Below are 15,103 nucleotides of genomic sequence, written 5' to 3'. Positions count from 1 at the left end.
ACAAAGGGTCAAGATAGAGAGCAACTTGGGAGAAGGGGCCACGGCCCGCGCACGAAGAGCACGACAGAACCTCGCATACAAAGCGGCGCGGGGCGCGGCCGGTGGGTGGCCCTGCTGGCCGCTCTTGCGCAGGCGGGCTTCATCATCATGCGCACGAAGGCTTCGCTCGAGATCCCGTGAGGTCCCGGGGATTGCGCCGGCGGTTAGCGCCGCGTGTGCGGCGGAGATAGCGCCGCCCCCGAGGTGTCCCCACCCCCCCACCCTCCAGCCCCCTCCGCGCCGCACCAGCCTCCCTGCTTGGAGCTGCGCGAGAGCGCGAGGGCGGCCTTAGGACCTCGCCCCCCACGGGTCGGCGCGGCAGCCGGACTGTCGCGTGCAGACGTGCACACGGCCACCGGCAGCGGTTCCTCGCCGGAGCTCTCCCCCGTCTGTATTTCTTCTTGCCGCTCTCTTCTCTCTCTCTCTCTCTCTCTCTCTCTCTCTCTCTCTCTCTCTCTCTCCCTCTCTCCCTCTCTCTCTCTCTCCTCTTCTCTCTCTCGTTTGTGTCCGCGACTGTCGACTGAGGATGTGTGCGTGTGTGGCGTGTGTTCCGAACGGCATCGCGGTCCGTGGCGGGCGCTCTGGTGAAAACGGATTCTTTATAACAACGTGTCCACCGTGAGGTGATCCGAGGAGAGGGCGGCTGCCGTTCTCCGGCTTCCGCCCAAGCAACCCGCACACGACGAGGAGGATGGCCACGAAGCTGGACGGGACGGCCGGGAGCGCGGGACGATCACGATTCACGTACGGCGTGAGGAGGGCCATGGCGGACTCGCCCCGCTCGCGAGGGGAGAAGACCGCGGCGAGCGAGACATGCGGCACGGCGCGCAGTCGCCACGTGCAGAGCGCGGCCGGCAGCCAGGTGGTGCAAGCGGCCACGACGACGAGGAGAGCGTCCAGAGCTGCGAGGAGCGCCTGATGTGAGGCGAGGTGCGCTTGTCCACACGCCAGTGTGGGGCAAGGGGCGGCCTCTCCCTCGCATCTCTCGCGCCTCGGGCACGCGGCTCCAGCCATGCGCCCGCGACCCGACGGCGTTGATGATGAGCTCTGTGGAGAGGTCGACAAAGTAGAGGGAGAAGACCGCGGCGAAGAAGGGGAGCGGCGCCGTCTGGACGAGGGCAAGGGGGGCAGGGCAAGTAAACTTCTCCACCAGGGCGCCAGGCCATCCCTCGCGACTCTCTCCACGCGTCGCAAGACAGGAGCCCCACGGCCTTCAACGCGCAGGGGTCCCATTGCGCGTGGGTGAGCGCACCTGGGCAGGGTCCCATTGCTCATCTCGGGCACCGGCGACGCGTCGGCGAGGCTGACGCTTGCAGACGCGCGGCTCGCTGGAACCTGCAGCTTGCCCAGCGGGGTGCGCAGTAGGTGCGAGTCGCCAGAGCGCACCCGCCAGCCGCAAGCGATCGAGCTCCACCAAGGACACGGAGGCGGCGCAGCTGGCAGTGGCGGGCGGCGGCATACGGTGTCCGGCTGGATTGAGCCACTCCTCGAGCAGCACCCCCTCTCCACCATTGGTAAAGGGCCAGTCGCCGTCTTAGCGCGCCTGCCGCGCAGAGACGAAGAGAGGAGCGCCAGCGCGCGCAGAAACTCGTCGGACGAGACGCGGTCCCACGCGAGGGACTCAGACCAGAGCGGCGACCAAGCCGCACGCGCTCTGCGCTGGCTGCGGGCCCGGCTTTGTCCCCTGCTGTGGCTCTGGCTGGCCAGACTGCTCTGCATGCTTCGCTCACTCTCGACCCTCTCCAGCGAGCGGCCTCCCGCCTGGCTGACCCGACTCCTCTGGACGCTGTCCTCGCTCTGCATGCTGTCCTCGCTCTGCATGCCGGAGAGGGAGGAGGAGGCGGCGCCGGCGGAGAGCCGCGCTCTTCGCGCCGCCCTCTCACGGGAGCCGCGCCACAGGGCCTGGATCTGTATGACCGCCGCGAGCTTGCGCGGCGGCACCTCGTACAGGACCATGAGCACCTCGGCGATGATGAGAGCGTCGCGGCGATCGTAGGCGGGAATCCACGGCAGATCTCGCAGCAGCTCGAGCACGTTGCCCGCGCGCTGCGTCGCCCCAACGTCTGTGCTGCCGAGAGGGCCTGTGAGGAGGTTCGGAGAAGGCTTAAGGGGGGGGTTGCGACAAGGGTTCAAGGAGTGCACTTGGAGCCGCCCTCCTCCATGCGGCTGTCCGCCTCTCGGGAGGCCTGGAGCAACGTGCGTAGCACCCGCTGCCCGTTGCGCGCTAGGGCGAACTGGCGACCGAGGGCGGGCACCAGTTCGGCCAGCGCAGCCGAGCGGGACATGAAGATCGGCAGCAAGGGCGAGCGGAAACGCGATCGCCATGAAGAGGAAGCAGACGTTGAAGGTCGAGAGGATGCGCAGCTCCGCGAGCGTCGCGCGCGGCTCGAGGCAGGGGAGCGCAAAGATGCGAGGGCCGAGGCGGGCCAGGCGCCGCTGCGAGGCCGTCAGCTCGCCCGCAATGAAGACGGGTAGCTGCCGGTGCTCCACGACGGCCGCCTCGAAGGTGCACCACATCCGGAACTGGAACGAAGGCGCCGTGTTCGTCCGGCTGAGGGGGACCCAAATCACGGCGCGGACCGCCCGCACGACGTGCGAGAGGAGCGCGCAAAAGTCCTCGTGGACGTACTCGCCGGCGAAGCGGAAGCACCACGCGTCCATCCAGAGCGCCGCCACACACACCCGCCTCCCTCGCCTTGAGCAGTACAGCCCTGAGGGTGCTCGTCCATCGTCGTGCCGTCGTCGGGCGTGGCCCGCGCCTGAACCAAGCGCGGACAGCTCACAAAGAGAGGGGCAGTGGGAGCGGGTCATGGGAGGCCGGGGCTCCTGCCGGTAGGACACCAGCGCAAAGTCGGCCGTCTCGCTGTCCGCCTCGAAGAGGAACTCGTCCGTCTTAAAGAGCTGCGAGAGGACGAGGCCGGCGGGCCTCGCCGCGAACGCGTCCTCCAGCCGCGCCAGGCTGACAAGCTTGAGGCGCCTAAGAAAGAGGCACCCAATTCGCACAAAAAGAGAGGAGCCCGGGCCTGCTGCGTCGACTCTTCGAGGCGCTTGAGTGCGAGCGACTGGCTCGAGATGCTCCTTTGCCTGCCCAGGACGAGGAGCGGCTCGCCAACCACCTCCGCGCCCCAGCCACGCGGAGCGACCGAAAGATGGCCGTCGGTGGCGGCCGGGCCGCTGCGCTCGAGCCGCGCCGCCGCAGCCTTCCACTTGGGCTCCACCCCTGTTCCGGCGGCGTCCACCCCTGAACCGGCATATCGACGCACAGCAACCTGCACATGCGTGGCGACGGAGGGAGAGGACGGTGAAGAATAGCTCGAAAGAACAGGCGCGGTGGAGCGCCTGGGCTTCTGGGCACTGGGGGCCGAGCTCTACACCTCTCGCCCTCCGCCGACGTATCGAGCAGCCACCTGAGCTCGGTCGGCTGCACCTGAGAGGGCCCGGCCCATATGGCCCGGCCACAAGCCGACCATCGAGCAGCTGCTCGTCTTTCACGCGCACGTCGAGGAGGCCGGCGAGGCACTCGCACCGCACGTCGGCCGCACGCGTCAGATTCGGCACGCGCAGCTCGAAGCGCAGCGCAGATCCGCGCAGTGACCAGCGGCCCCATCCAGCCTCACCTGCATAAACGGCGGCGATGGCGCGCCGACGGCGGAGGAGGAGACGGCGAGGGTGGACCGAAGGGCGAAGCGTTCTGCTGGGAGGCCCGGGAGCGCCCTCCTCGGCGAGGAGCCACGCGCCGAGAAAAAGTCGCCATGGACAAGCCCAGTATGCCTGCCAGCCAGAGAGTCGTGGCGGATGCCCAACCACCGAATCGCGAGGAAGAAGGCGGGCGAGCAGAACGGAAGGAGGTCCAGGGAGAGCAGCGCGTCAGGAGGCGCCACCGCCAGCAGCGCGAAGAGCAGCGAGCCAGTCCAGGTGAGTGCGAGGCTGGGTTCGGACTTTTTGCGGGGTAAGGTATGGTATCGTCGGCGCCCTGGCGCCGCGACCATACCCCCCCACCCGCACAGGACGTCGCCTCTGGCCAGCAGGACCATACCCCCCCACCCCCCACCCCACCACACGAGCGCGTACAGTAACCGTCGTGTTAGGCCGTCCGGTCGTGCGGCACGTGTTCGCGCGATGCAGTCTGCGCGAGGTGACCCGCCGGCAATCGTGCTCACCCCTCAGAGCATGTCCGCAAAGGCCGCCAGGGCCTTGCGTGCCGGCGCAGGCGCGGGCGCAGGCGCGGGCGCGGCCGGTGCGAGCGCGGGCGCGGGCGCGGGCGCGGTCTCCGCCGGCGCCGCCTCCGCCATGGTCACCTCGGGCGCGGGCGCGGGCGCGGTCTCCGCCGGCGCCGCCTCCGCCATGGTCACCTCCGCTGGAACGGCCTCCGCCTCCGCCGCCTCCGCTGGCGCCACCTCCGCCTCCGCCATGGTCACCTCCGGCGTCTCCGCCGCCTCCGCCTCCACCTCCACCGCCTCGCTGGCCAAAGGCACGCGCACGAGCACGAGCGGTACGCGCGCCAACAGCTCATGCCCCGCGCGCTTCGCGAGCCACGACGGCGCTCTGAATCGAAAGGCAGAATCAAAGACATCGGCATCGAGCGCCGCGTTGAGGTCCGAGAAGAAGGTGGAGCGCGCGTGGACGAGACTCGCGCAGGCCTCGCGATAGAGCATCGGTCCGTCCTGCAGGACCATCGTGGCGACAGTTTTGAGCGCCTTCAGCTTGCTGAGATCGTGGTCGTCGCCACGGAAAGCGTCGCTTGTCGGAAGCCTCCCGTCCATCATGCGGACGGCATGCGGTGCAATCGCAGCGTCGAGCTGTGCGACGCACGACGCAAGCGTACCAGCGCAGCAGCTGCGCACAGCGGCGCGCTCGGCGTCGTCGGGCAGCGAGCTGTCCAGGAGCCGAAGTTGAGGCGGCGTCGCGGCGAGAAGGCCCGCGACAGTATCGAAGCGGCCGGGGCCGCCGTGTCGGCATCGTGTCCGCGGCTGTGTACGGCGGCTGTGTACTGGGTTCGAACCCTGTTGTAACGTGGCCGCTCCAGCGATTGACCATACCCCCCCACCCGTCGAGCAGGCCGCCTCCGGCGGCCAGGACCATACCCCCCCACCCTTTTGGCGCCGACCGTACCATACCTTACCCCGCAAAAAGTTGGAATCCTGCGTGTTCTCCGCCCTTTGGCCGGTTTTATTATCTTACTTACCTCCGGCCTCGCTGCTAGAAGGCTAGTCTGCTTCCGAGTCTTCCTCGCTATACACGAGAGCGAGATGGCCGCAGTTGGGCATGCTGATCTTCATGCCGCCCTCTGGCGGGAGCACGCCAAGCCTCCATGCGAAGGCATTCCGGCCCCCAACCTCCTCTGCCGGGCGGCGCGGCTGCCCGCTAGCCTCGACGCACGGCTCGTGGTTGACGAGGGCGTTGACGGTGCCGTAGTGGGATACGGTCGCCACAAAGGTGTGGCCCTGGCCGTGCAGCCACGCCTTGAAGTCGGCGATGCGGCCGCCGTCGGCGCAGTGGGCCTGCCAGCTACGCGCGCGCGCGCCGGTGGCGCTGCCGTTTGCCTGCCACTCATCCCACTCGTGGCGCCACTGCGCGCACGCCTCGTTCGACAAGGCCGATAGGACCACGCTCGCATTGGGCAGGGCGCGGATCGCGGGGTCAGAGCGCAGCGCGGCCAGCGGCCTCCCAGCGTCCTGCGCCAGGTTTGGGAAAAACTCGCGCAGCTCGGGGCGGACGACGAGCGGGACACCCGCCGCGAGGTCGTCCGCGAAGATATACGCGGCGGTCTGCAGAGCGCGGGTCAGTGGCGACGACACGATGAGGGACGGTCGCCTGCGCCAGACGCCCAGATCGGCGCGACGCGCCTGCGCCTGCGCGATGCCCGTGGCCGTGAGCCGCGCGTCTGCATAGTCCGCGTCGGCCTCGTGCCGCTGTCGCTCGGTGCACAGCCCGTCGCCGCGATCCCCGTCCGCCTCCGAGGCGACCTGACCGGCGGCATTCGCCGCCGACTCTCCGTGTCGGAAGTGCCAGACGAGCTTCTCGCCTGCACGCAGCTCCACCCTGTCCATGCACGCGTTGACGTCGGGCACCGGCGCCCGCGCCACAAGCCGCCGCGTGGCCACCGACGCGCGCTGATGGAGCTCTGCCAACGCGCAGCAACCCGCCTGGTAGCTCGGGAGGTGGCGGAGGCCAGACGAGTCGAGCGTGTCGAGGAGCCGCCGGATGAACCCGGCGGGCAGCGCGCTGAGGTGCGCAAAGTCTGGAGGCAAGTCGCCGGTCAGCAGGAAGGTGAGCATGCGCTTTGTGATCTGGTGCGCGCCGTCGGGGCTGGCGGCGATGTCGCAACACAGCTTGGTCGCGTCCGGGTAGAGCGCGTGCGCCAGCGCGTACTCAGTCTTCGGGTCGCTCTCCGGGGAGAGGGCGATGAAGTACCAGAAGCCGAGTCGTCGCTCGTCGATGTGCTTGGAGAGGGCCTCTCGGAGCTGCTGCTCATGCAGCCCCGTCGAGATTATGTCGTCGACGACAAGCACTGCATCGCTCTCTCCGAGGACTTCCGGCTCCAGCACGCGCACCGATCGAGTCGCCATCTCAGCCTCCCGCTCCGCCATGCTCAGATTGCAATAGTTGAGGCTGCGGAGAGACTGATCTTTGGGCAAGCTCACGCTGACGTGCACACGCCGGTAGCGCCCACCGGTGCGGCGCACGAGCTCGTCTACCACCAGGTTTGCGCAATTGGGAACGAGGCCGCACGAAGAGCCCGCGATGCAAATACGAGCTCCGGCAGGAGCCAGCGCTGACAGGCGCTGTTCGAGGACGTCAACCCACTGCTTGATCGACGGGGTATGCCCGTACTTCATTCGAGAGAAGAGGCTGAGCTGCGCTGTCCCCTTGACTTCGTCAAAGTTGTTAACATGAAGCCAAGCCCACCTGCGTTGTAATGCGGCCAACGTGCGCCGCCGCCACATGAGCACAACGCACATGCCGGCACAAACGCTCAGCGTTGCAAACGAGACCCACGTGCCGCAGCGAATGCTCAGCAGGGCGCCGCGGCCTCCGCTGAGCCACTGACTGAGGTCGAACCGGCCGTGATCCGTGTCGCCCGCGAAGGCCCTGGGGCCGCTGGTGGTTGCGGCCGCCGTCGCGCCGCGCTCGTGGGCGAAGGGCAGCACGGCCACCATCAGGACGGCGTCCTCCGCCGCGTTCTCCTGCGACAGGTCCGCGCAAGCCATGCGCTCCGAGCGTAGCGGGCCCTGCTGCGTCACCGTCACTAAAGTGCTGATCTTGTCGACGATGGCGCGCACGAAGCCGCGCGCGCCGGTCTGGTGCAGCTTCTCGCCCTGCGCGATCTCGATTGTCGGCCGTGACTGCCCCAATGTCTCGCCGCCGTCGGCACCGCAGGTGCCTGAGGCGTCCCGCGCGCCGGTCTGGTGCAGCTTCTCGCCCTGCGCGATCTCGATTGTCGGCCGTGACTGCCCCAATGTCTCGCCGCCGTCGGCACCGCAGGTGCCTGAGGCGTCCCAGGACTCGCTGGTCGCGCACGCGCACTCGTTCATGACGCACTTCTCACTCTTGGCCGCCTCCGCGCACGCGTCCTCGCCAAGCGACGCAGAGGCGCTCGGCGCGTGATGTGCGCTCGATCCTGCCGCGCCGGCGCCGGCGAGTTCGACACTCACCATCTTCTCCGCATAGTCGCCGCCGCCGCGGCAGCCGTCAAAGGCGGAACACGTCTTGCGCGGCCCGCCGAGGCTGCCGCGGTTGTCGATCTTGCGCTGGACGTCGGTCGGGACGCCCAGCATGTTGCGGCTGGCGCCGCCCGCTTGGCGCTGGGAGGTGCCCCCAGCCGTCTCAAAGCCAGGCGGCGCCGAGCGCGCCGCTTCCGTCGAGTGCCCGTCGATGCTGGCGTGCACGACCGAGTCCGAGCCGAGGGCGTCGCCCTCGATGAGGGTGGGGCCTTCAGCAGCTACTAGCCCTGCAAGCACGCCGAGCAGAAGCAGGCGCATCGAAAGGCGCATCGAAAGGGGGAGCGTGCCTCGCCGGCCGAAGACACAGGCAGCCAAGATGCGGGGCTTTCTTTTCAACAGTTGAGCACTTGAGCACAGGATAGGGCCGATTCCGCGTGGTACGGGACCCCTCGATCGTCTCGCCCTCCCTCACTGGTATGTTCATTGGGGGGGGTCATAACAAACACGGTACAGGATCGAGGTGCACGCTGCAGAAGCAGTGTCGTCCCCCCTCTCCCCGACGGCGATGGCGGTGTGACCGATCGAGCTACAAGAGGAGCTTGTTCAGCAGGATCCGGGGTAGTCAGGCGCACTACCTCACTGGGCCTGAGACCGCCGAGACGCCTCCCATCACCGTCTCGGATTCATGTGGGATCGAACCACTCCGGGATGGGCAAGCCCATCAATTTTCGTTTCGTGTTTCCCTGCACCTGCAGGCGATGGCGAGAGAGGGATGAGTGGAGCTGGGACGGAGGAGGGGAGGAGGAAGGGCGGGGGCCGGGTTGTTTTGATTAAATTCTTTTCAACATTGTGAAATTCTTCCCAGACGTCTCCCCCAGCACAAAACGCATCGCCCTCGGCGGCGGCGCATCACCCTCGCCACCGCCACCACATCGCCATCACCTGGCGTCGGGCCGCGCGCCCATCGCACTCGGGTTCATCGACGGGTACAGCGACGCGCCGCCGGCCGCTCCAAAGACGGCAACCTCGCCCGGCGGGGGCACCGGCGCGCCGTAGGCCTGGCTCACGTACTTCCGCGCGTCGGCGTTGTCGGCCGCCTGCTGCGACTTTGCCCACCAGAGCTTCAGCCTCGCCCCCTTGATCGCCGCCTCCTCTGCCGACTTGCGCAGCGTGTACTCGATCAGCGCGCAGCGCCGCTCCGGCTTCATCCGCACCTAACGACGCCCTGTTCACGCGCGCGCGCGACGTGGGAAAAGTGTGGTTCTTGCCCAAAAATGCGTGTGGTTTTTGCCCATGCAGTGCATTTTCTGCATTCGCATGCATCTCCTGCATTACAACTGCATTGCAACATTCGATGCATTTTGCGCGTGATTGCATTTCGTTGCATATGCATTCGATGCATTTTGCGCGTGATTGCATTTCGTTGCATTCTGCATTCGATGCATTTTGTGCGTGATTGCATAACAGTGCATCATTCGATGCATTCGGGGCATGACTGCATATCTTTGCAATTTTTTGAGGGCAAGAACCTTAGGCAAGTGCACCACCCAGACTCCTCCCCCCTCCCCTCCCCTCCCCTCTCCCCTCCCCTCAAGTACCCCCCAGACTCCTCCCCCCTCCCCTTCCCTCTCCCCTCCCCTCCTGCTCCTTCTGCATCTCCTCCTCCACTCCTCCTGCCTCCCCCCCCCCCCCTTCCCCTCCTCCAGTGAGGATGACAAAGCGTTCGCTCTCCTGGGGAGGCTACTCGATCCTGTAGGAGAAGGTCTCGCCCGGCACCACCCCCTCGGGGATCTCCAGCTCCAGCTTGTCACCGTCACCGTCCACGATGGTCATGACGTCCCCAGCCCCCGCGTCCTCGGGGCACGTGATCTCGAACCACTCCAGCCCCTCCTCCTCCTCCTCCTCCTCCTCCTCCTCCTCCGTCTCAGAGAGGGGTCCAAACTCCCTGCAGTTGATGTCGGAGATGATGTCCCCACCCTCCCGGTGAATCTCTCCCTGCCACCAGAGGGCCAGCTGAAAGAGGCGGACCAGCATTGCCATCTTGGTGTTCGCGCTGCGGTTGCTTACTTGCGCACGGAGTACGAGATTGTGGTCGACCGAGACAGCGAGCACCCTGGGAGGGACATCATTGTCTTTTTGGAGGATTAGGTGCACACGCAATGGAGGCCGTGTGTCAGTGAATCCATGCAACTAAATGCAGTTTCCCGCCGCATATGCAGCTGAAATGCAGTTGCCCAAAGAATGCAGAAATGCAGCAGAAATGCAGTTGCCCACCGAATGCAGAAAATGCATATGCAGATGAAATGCAGTTGCCCACCGAATGCAGAAAATGCAGAATGCAGTCTTGAATGCACAATAATGCGTTCAAATGCCATGATATGTGTGATATGCAACATATGCAACAGTTTTTGCCCATGCAAAAATGTGCATGGGCAAAAAAACCACACGCATTTTTGGGCAAGAACCCCAAGACACCCGGAGACGTGCAGACAGGGCTGCCAGGTCGCAGGTGAGAGCGAATGGCGCGGTTCACGCCTCGCACAACAGAGAGAGCGATGCGCTCTGCATGTTGGCCCTTACCAGACTTTCGCAAAATTTGCGGTGTTGTTGCGCGAAAGAAAGAAAGGAAAGTTGCGCTCACATCTAACGAAAGTCTGGTAATGGCCAATCTGCATGGTGGGGCATAGAAGAGACCAGTGAGGGTGGGCGAGACGATCGAGGGGTCCCCTGAGGGAGGGAGGGTGTAGAGGATGTAGAGTGTAGAGCGCTGTAGAGCTGTAGAGCTGGAGAGTGCTGTAGAGCTGTAGAGCTCTACATCCACCGCGTGACGAGGCGGGTGCGTTGTAGAGCGATGTAGAGGCGCTCTACAACGTGAAATCTCTACAACAAACTCTACATCATAAGCGGCGAACGAGGCACGGTCGCTCTCCGACATGAGGCGCGTTGCACTTACCAGTGCTGCCCTGGCCTTCTGTCTGCCCGCCCAATGGGTGGGAGGTGCCTCTGCTGCTGTGGCATGCCTCACGGCTGCGACTGGCCGGCGCCTCGGCGCGTCAGCTCGGCTTGGCGTAGCGATCGTGGCCAGCGCAACTCGCCTGGACTCAACGCTCAGCCAGGAGCTCCCGCACGCGCTGGCGCGAGTCATGGCGCATGCAACGCGTCTGAATGCTCGCCTCGCCTCGCGCAAATGCGACCGTCCTCGCAGCCGATAGTCCACCGCCTGCTAAAGAAGCACAGCGACGAATGCGGCACCGGCGACGCATGGCAGGCTGGTCATGACGCAGTTATAGGGTGTTGTGTGCCGTCAGAGTGACCGTCTCTGTGTGTCAGTGATAGTCAGGGCCGTCCATCAGAGCTCCAGTAAGCTCGGAGACACCCCATTAGTGCGACTCGACCTCTTTGAGTCACTGCCTTCCCGGCGGTTTGGCTGTAGAGCCTCTACAACAAACTCTACAGCAAAATCGCGCTCTACATCGCTCTACAACGCACCCGCCTCGTCACGCAGCCGATGTAGAGCTCTACAGCTCTACAGCGCTCCAGAGCGCTCTACATCTCTACAGCTCTACAGCGCTCTACACTCTACATCCTCTACACCCTCCCTCAGGGGGTCCCGTACCATGCGGAATCGACCCTATCAAGTGCTCAAGTGCTCAAGAGCGAGTACTTGGGCGAGTAGGCCGTGCGGTCGACGCTGCCGCGCGCGACCTTGCGCGCGAGGCGGCGCAGCTTGAGAACGGCGGTGGGCGAGAAGCCGCCGCAACGTCTCGTGGAGCAGCAGGTTGAAGTTGTTGCGCTCGACAAAGATCGCGTCATGGTAGAAACCGCGATGCGCCTTGACGGTCGGTAGCCGTGGCCGTTCTTGCTTGTGGGAGAAGGGTTGGCCAGGAGGCTGCCCTTGTTGTCTGTTTTATTTGTTAGCTTCTTTGGGTTGTCGTGTATGTGCGTGTTCGAGTGCGTATGGGGTGTGTGTTTGTGCTGGGCGGCGCGGAGACGACCGCGTTTGGAGACCTCGCTAGGACAAATTTGGGCAACGCCGCGTTTTTTCCCCCTGTGCGATTACACTGCATGTGCGCCGCATTGGCAGCGTCTAACAGGGCCGCACGCTGACAGCGGTGGCCGCACGCTGACAGCGGTGGCCGCACGCTGACAGCGGTGGCCGCACGCTGACACGCCGACATGAGCGGCACACACACAACGCTCACGCATACTGGACCTCCACTTGCCTGGCATGATCACGATCCTCCCTTCGGGATGATGATTGCTCTCAGCTCCGTCACCATCGCGGCGATGTTATTCATGACGATCCTGGCGCTCGCTGTCGTGTGCCGCTGCGACCGCCGCCGTCATCGTACTGCCGTGGCCGTGGCTGTGCCTGTGATCGAGGTGGTAGGACGCGAGGCGCAGCCTGGCGAGCCGCTCCCTCTTGCTGGAGACAGCGACGAGCGCGCCGCGCTGGTGGGGCCCGCTCCTCCATCCGCGGCTGATTCGTGAGCAGTGGATGCACGGCTGGGGCTGCACTCTCGAGCTGTGGCAGGCACTCGGCTTCCTTTCGAGCCTGCGTGGCCGCGCGTGCATCGCCGTTTTCGACATGCGAGGCTCTGGCCGCTCGTCGTGCGGCCGCGCACTGTGGCGGACTGATGGGCTGGGAGAGGACGCGCTGGTGACGACCCTCGTCGGCATCAGCCAGTTTGTGCCGCCGCGCCAAATAAAGAGCGCGCGGTGGCAGCGCGGGCCCAGTGCGCGCACACGATCTGTCTTGCCGGTCCACTTACAACATACATGTTACATGTAAAACTTCGATAGTATCTATCAACGAAACACCAAGGAAGAGCGACAATGAGCGGGACAGGACAAAAATCAAGCTAGCCATGAACGCCGCGACACACGGCGCGGTCCGGCGCGGCGGCGGGGCGCGGCGCGGCCGGCGGCGGCGCGGGCGGCGCACACACCGCGCGTACGACGACGTCACAGAGAACGCCAAAACGGCGCATAGACCATCAAATTTGACTCACCACCCTCGCATCGGCAGTTGGTCCAGTGTCTGGGATGATAGTACAGATGGTGTCGTTAGTTGCCAAATGCCAGCGTCGTGCCCAGCGCGCTGCGCGGCTGGGTGTGCGGATGTAGCTACCACCCCGCGCCGTCATGACTGGCAGCGCCGACCTGCTCGTCGCGGGGCTCGTCGCCAAAGAGAGAGAGTCTACCGCTGGACGCCGAGTCACTTGTCGACTGGCGCGATATTCGGACCACAGCGCCGCGGCAAAAGGCCTAAGTCGCAGGTGCGGACAGGTCAACCAAGAGCCAGTGAGAAAGTGCATGGGCCGGCCGCGTGCAAGCCTGGAGCGCCGCGTCCGCCGCGGGCCCCACGCCCGGAGACGAGCTCCTGCACGGCGCGCTACAGCGCATCCGCTCGAACGCCGTCGAGCGGCAGTCCGGGCTACAGAAGGCACGGTCCCGGTAGAAAAAGACCGGCAGGCCGCAGGCGCTGCAGTCAGAGCCACACCTGCGTTCGAGGGCGTACAGCCGTGCTGTCGCCGCGGTGGGGCACGACAGGATCACCTAGATCCCGAGGAGAGGCCAGGCGAGGGGTGGAAGGGACGGAGGGACAGCGGCACACAGCGGCACAGGTGCGCGCACTCGCAGCAGGCCATAGAGTAGTCCAGGGAGGGGAGGGAGGCGGAGCTGTCGGACTCGCTGTCGTTGCCGCTCCGTGGCGCTAGGCTCCGCTGTTGCAGGTCCGAAGTCATCTACTGGCCGCGAGGCGCGTGCGAGCTGCGTCTTGCGGTGAGTGGACTGAACGCACGTACTAGGGATCCAAAGCGACTGTTCCTCTGATTATTTGCGGTGAATTCGAAGGATCGCATCCGCATCGAAGTAAAAGATGCGATTCGCAGTCTCTTTCACCGAAAGGGTCGGCGAGATTCCTCTCTTGGAAGGCGGCGAACCGTGCTGCAGAACAAGCTGACGCGGGCCCAACGGACGGACGGACGGACCCATCACTGAGCCGACGATGCTTGGTTCGCTGCGTGGCTCATCTTCGCTGCACTTCCTGGTGCAGCGTTGGCGACGCCCTCCTCCTCGCCATCACAGTGCAAGCAGTTTTGCGAGAGCAAGACCCAGGGCTGGGACACGCTCTGCTCGTGGGACGGCTGCGGCGGTTGCAGCGAATGCTACGTCCCGCCACCGACAGCAAGCCCGCCACAATGCCAGGGCTTCTGTGCAGCAAAGACGCAACCCTGGGACGCCCGGTGCAGCTGGACCGGCTGTGGCGGCTGCACCGAGTGCATGCTTCCTCCGCCGCCCCCTCCCACGCCGGAGTGCAAGGCATTCTGTGAGGACAAGACGCACGCCTGGGATACCAAGTGCACCTGGGGGGGTTGCAACGGCTGCTCCGAGTGCTCCTCCCCTGCGCCGGAGTGCAAGCCGTTTTGTGAGGACAAGACGCACGCCTGGGATACCAAGTGCACCTGGGGGGGCTGCAACGGCTGCTCCGAGTGCTCCTCCCCTGCGCCGGAGTGCAAGCCGTTTTGTGAGGACAAGACACACGCCTGGGATACCAAGTGCTCCTGGGGGGGCTGCAACGGCTGCTCCGAGTGCTCCTCCCCTGCGCCGGAGTGCAAGCCGTTTTGTGAGGACAAGACGCACGCCTGGGATACCAAGTGCACCTGGGGGGGCTGCAACGGCTGCTCCGAGTGCTCCTCCCCTGCGCCGGAGTGCAAGCCGTTTTGTGAGGACAAGACGCACGCCTGGGATACCAAGTGCACCTGGAACGGCTGCTCTGGCTGCTCCGAGTGCGGCCCCGAGCCTGAGTGCGAGCCATTCTGCGAGACCAAGACGCAACCATGGTCGGAAAAGTGCTCATGGAACGGCTGCTCGGCCTGCGGGGACGTGTGCAATGCGTGCAAGCCCTACTGTGCGGTCAAGACGGACCCGTGGGATTTGCGCTGCACCTGGAACGGCTGCTCTGGCTGCACCGAGTGCTCCGTCACGGGCCCGCCCTCGCGCCCGCCGCCCACGCCGCCGCCGCCCACGCCGCCGCCGCCCTCCACCTCGCCCTCGCCGCCGCCACCAGCCCCGCCGCCACCCGCCCCTCCGCCGCCCACGCCGCCGCCGCCCTCCACCTCGCCCTCGCCGCCGCCACCAGCCCCGCCGCCACCCGACCCTCCGCCGCCCTCGCCGCCGCCGCCCTCCACCTCGCCCTCGCCGCCGCCACCAGCCCCGCCGCCACCCGCCCATCCGCCGCCCTCGCCGCCGCCTCCCTCCACCTCGCCGTCGCCGCCGCCACCAGCCCGGCAGCCACCCGCCCCGCCGCCGCCCTCGCCGCCGCCTCCCTCCACCTCGCCCTAGCCGCCGCCACCAGTTTCGCGGGCACCCGCCCCGCCGCCGCCCTCGCCGCCGCC

General features: G+C 66.1%; 4 protein-coding genes across 4 annotated transcripts in view; 2 read left to right on the top strand and 2 right to left on the bottom strand.

Annotated features, from left to right (window-relative positions):
• Positions 1 to 180, top strand: part of EMIHUDRAFT_218671 (hypothetical protein) — a gene marked incomplete at both ends in the record, with an annotated part of 1,836 nt that extends 1,656 nt beyond the window's left edge. The window contains one exon of the mRNA XM_005759322.1: positions 133 to 180. Coding sequence (XP_005759379.1) covers positions 133 to 180 — 48 coding nt within the window. The remainder of the gene's footprint in view (positions 1 to 132) is intronic.
• Positions 181 to 621: 441 nt separating this feature from the next.
• On the bottom strand, positions 622 to 4,805 carry EMIHUDRAFT_453370 (hypothetical protein; the record flags this gene model as incomplete). Its single annotated transcript, XM_005759321.1, has 11 exons — positions 622 to 642; positions 665 to 954; positions 1,031 to 1,147; positions 1,324 to 1,447; positions 1,538 to 2,120; positions 2,295 to 2,750; positions 2,823 to 3,016; positions 3,076 to 3,280; positions 3,507 to 3,656; positions 3,773 to 3,977; positions 4,521 to 4,805. The coding sequence occupies 11 exons, from the start codon at positions 4,803 to 4,805 to the stop codon at positions 639 to 641; spliced, it is 2,613 nt and encodes an 870-aa protein (XP_005759378.1). The 3' UTR covers positions 622 to 638.
• Positions 4,806 to 5,246: 441 nt separating this feature from the next.
• Positions 5,247 to 8,033, bottom strand: EMIHUDRAFT_218669 (hypothetical protein; the record flags this gene model as incomplete). The annotated part of the gene is made up of 1 exon (XM_005759320.1): positions 5,247 to 8,033. The coding sequence occupies one exon, from the start codon at positions 8,031 to 8,033 to the stop codon at positions 5,247 to 5,249; it is 2,787 nt and encodes a 928-aa protein (XP_005759377.1).
• A 5,955-nt stretch (positions 8,034 to 13,988) lies between these two features.
• EMIHUDRAFT_106629 (hypothetical protein) overlaps positions 13,989 to 15,103 on the top strand; it is a gene marked incomplete at both ends in the record, with an annotated part of 3,291 nt that continues 2,176 nt past the window's right edge. Inside the window, one exon of the mRNA XM_005759319.1 lies at positions 13,989 to 14,680. Within this exon, the coding sequence (XP_005759376.1) occupies positions 13,989 to 14,680 (692 nt within the window). The remainder of the gene's footprint in view (positions 14,681 to 15,103) is intronic.

This window comes from Emiliania huxleyi, assembly GCF_000372725.1.
Source record: "Emiliania huxleyi CCMP1516 unplaced genomic scaffold EMIHUscaffold_80, whole genome shotgun sequence".
NCBI lineage: Eukaryota > Haptophyta > Isochrysidales > Noelaerhabdaceae > Emiliania > Emiliania huxleyi.
Note: the sequence above shows the minus strand (reverse complement) of the source record. Positions and strands in the feature narration are given on the sequence as shown.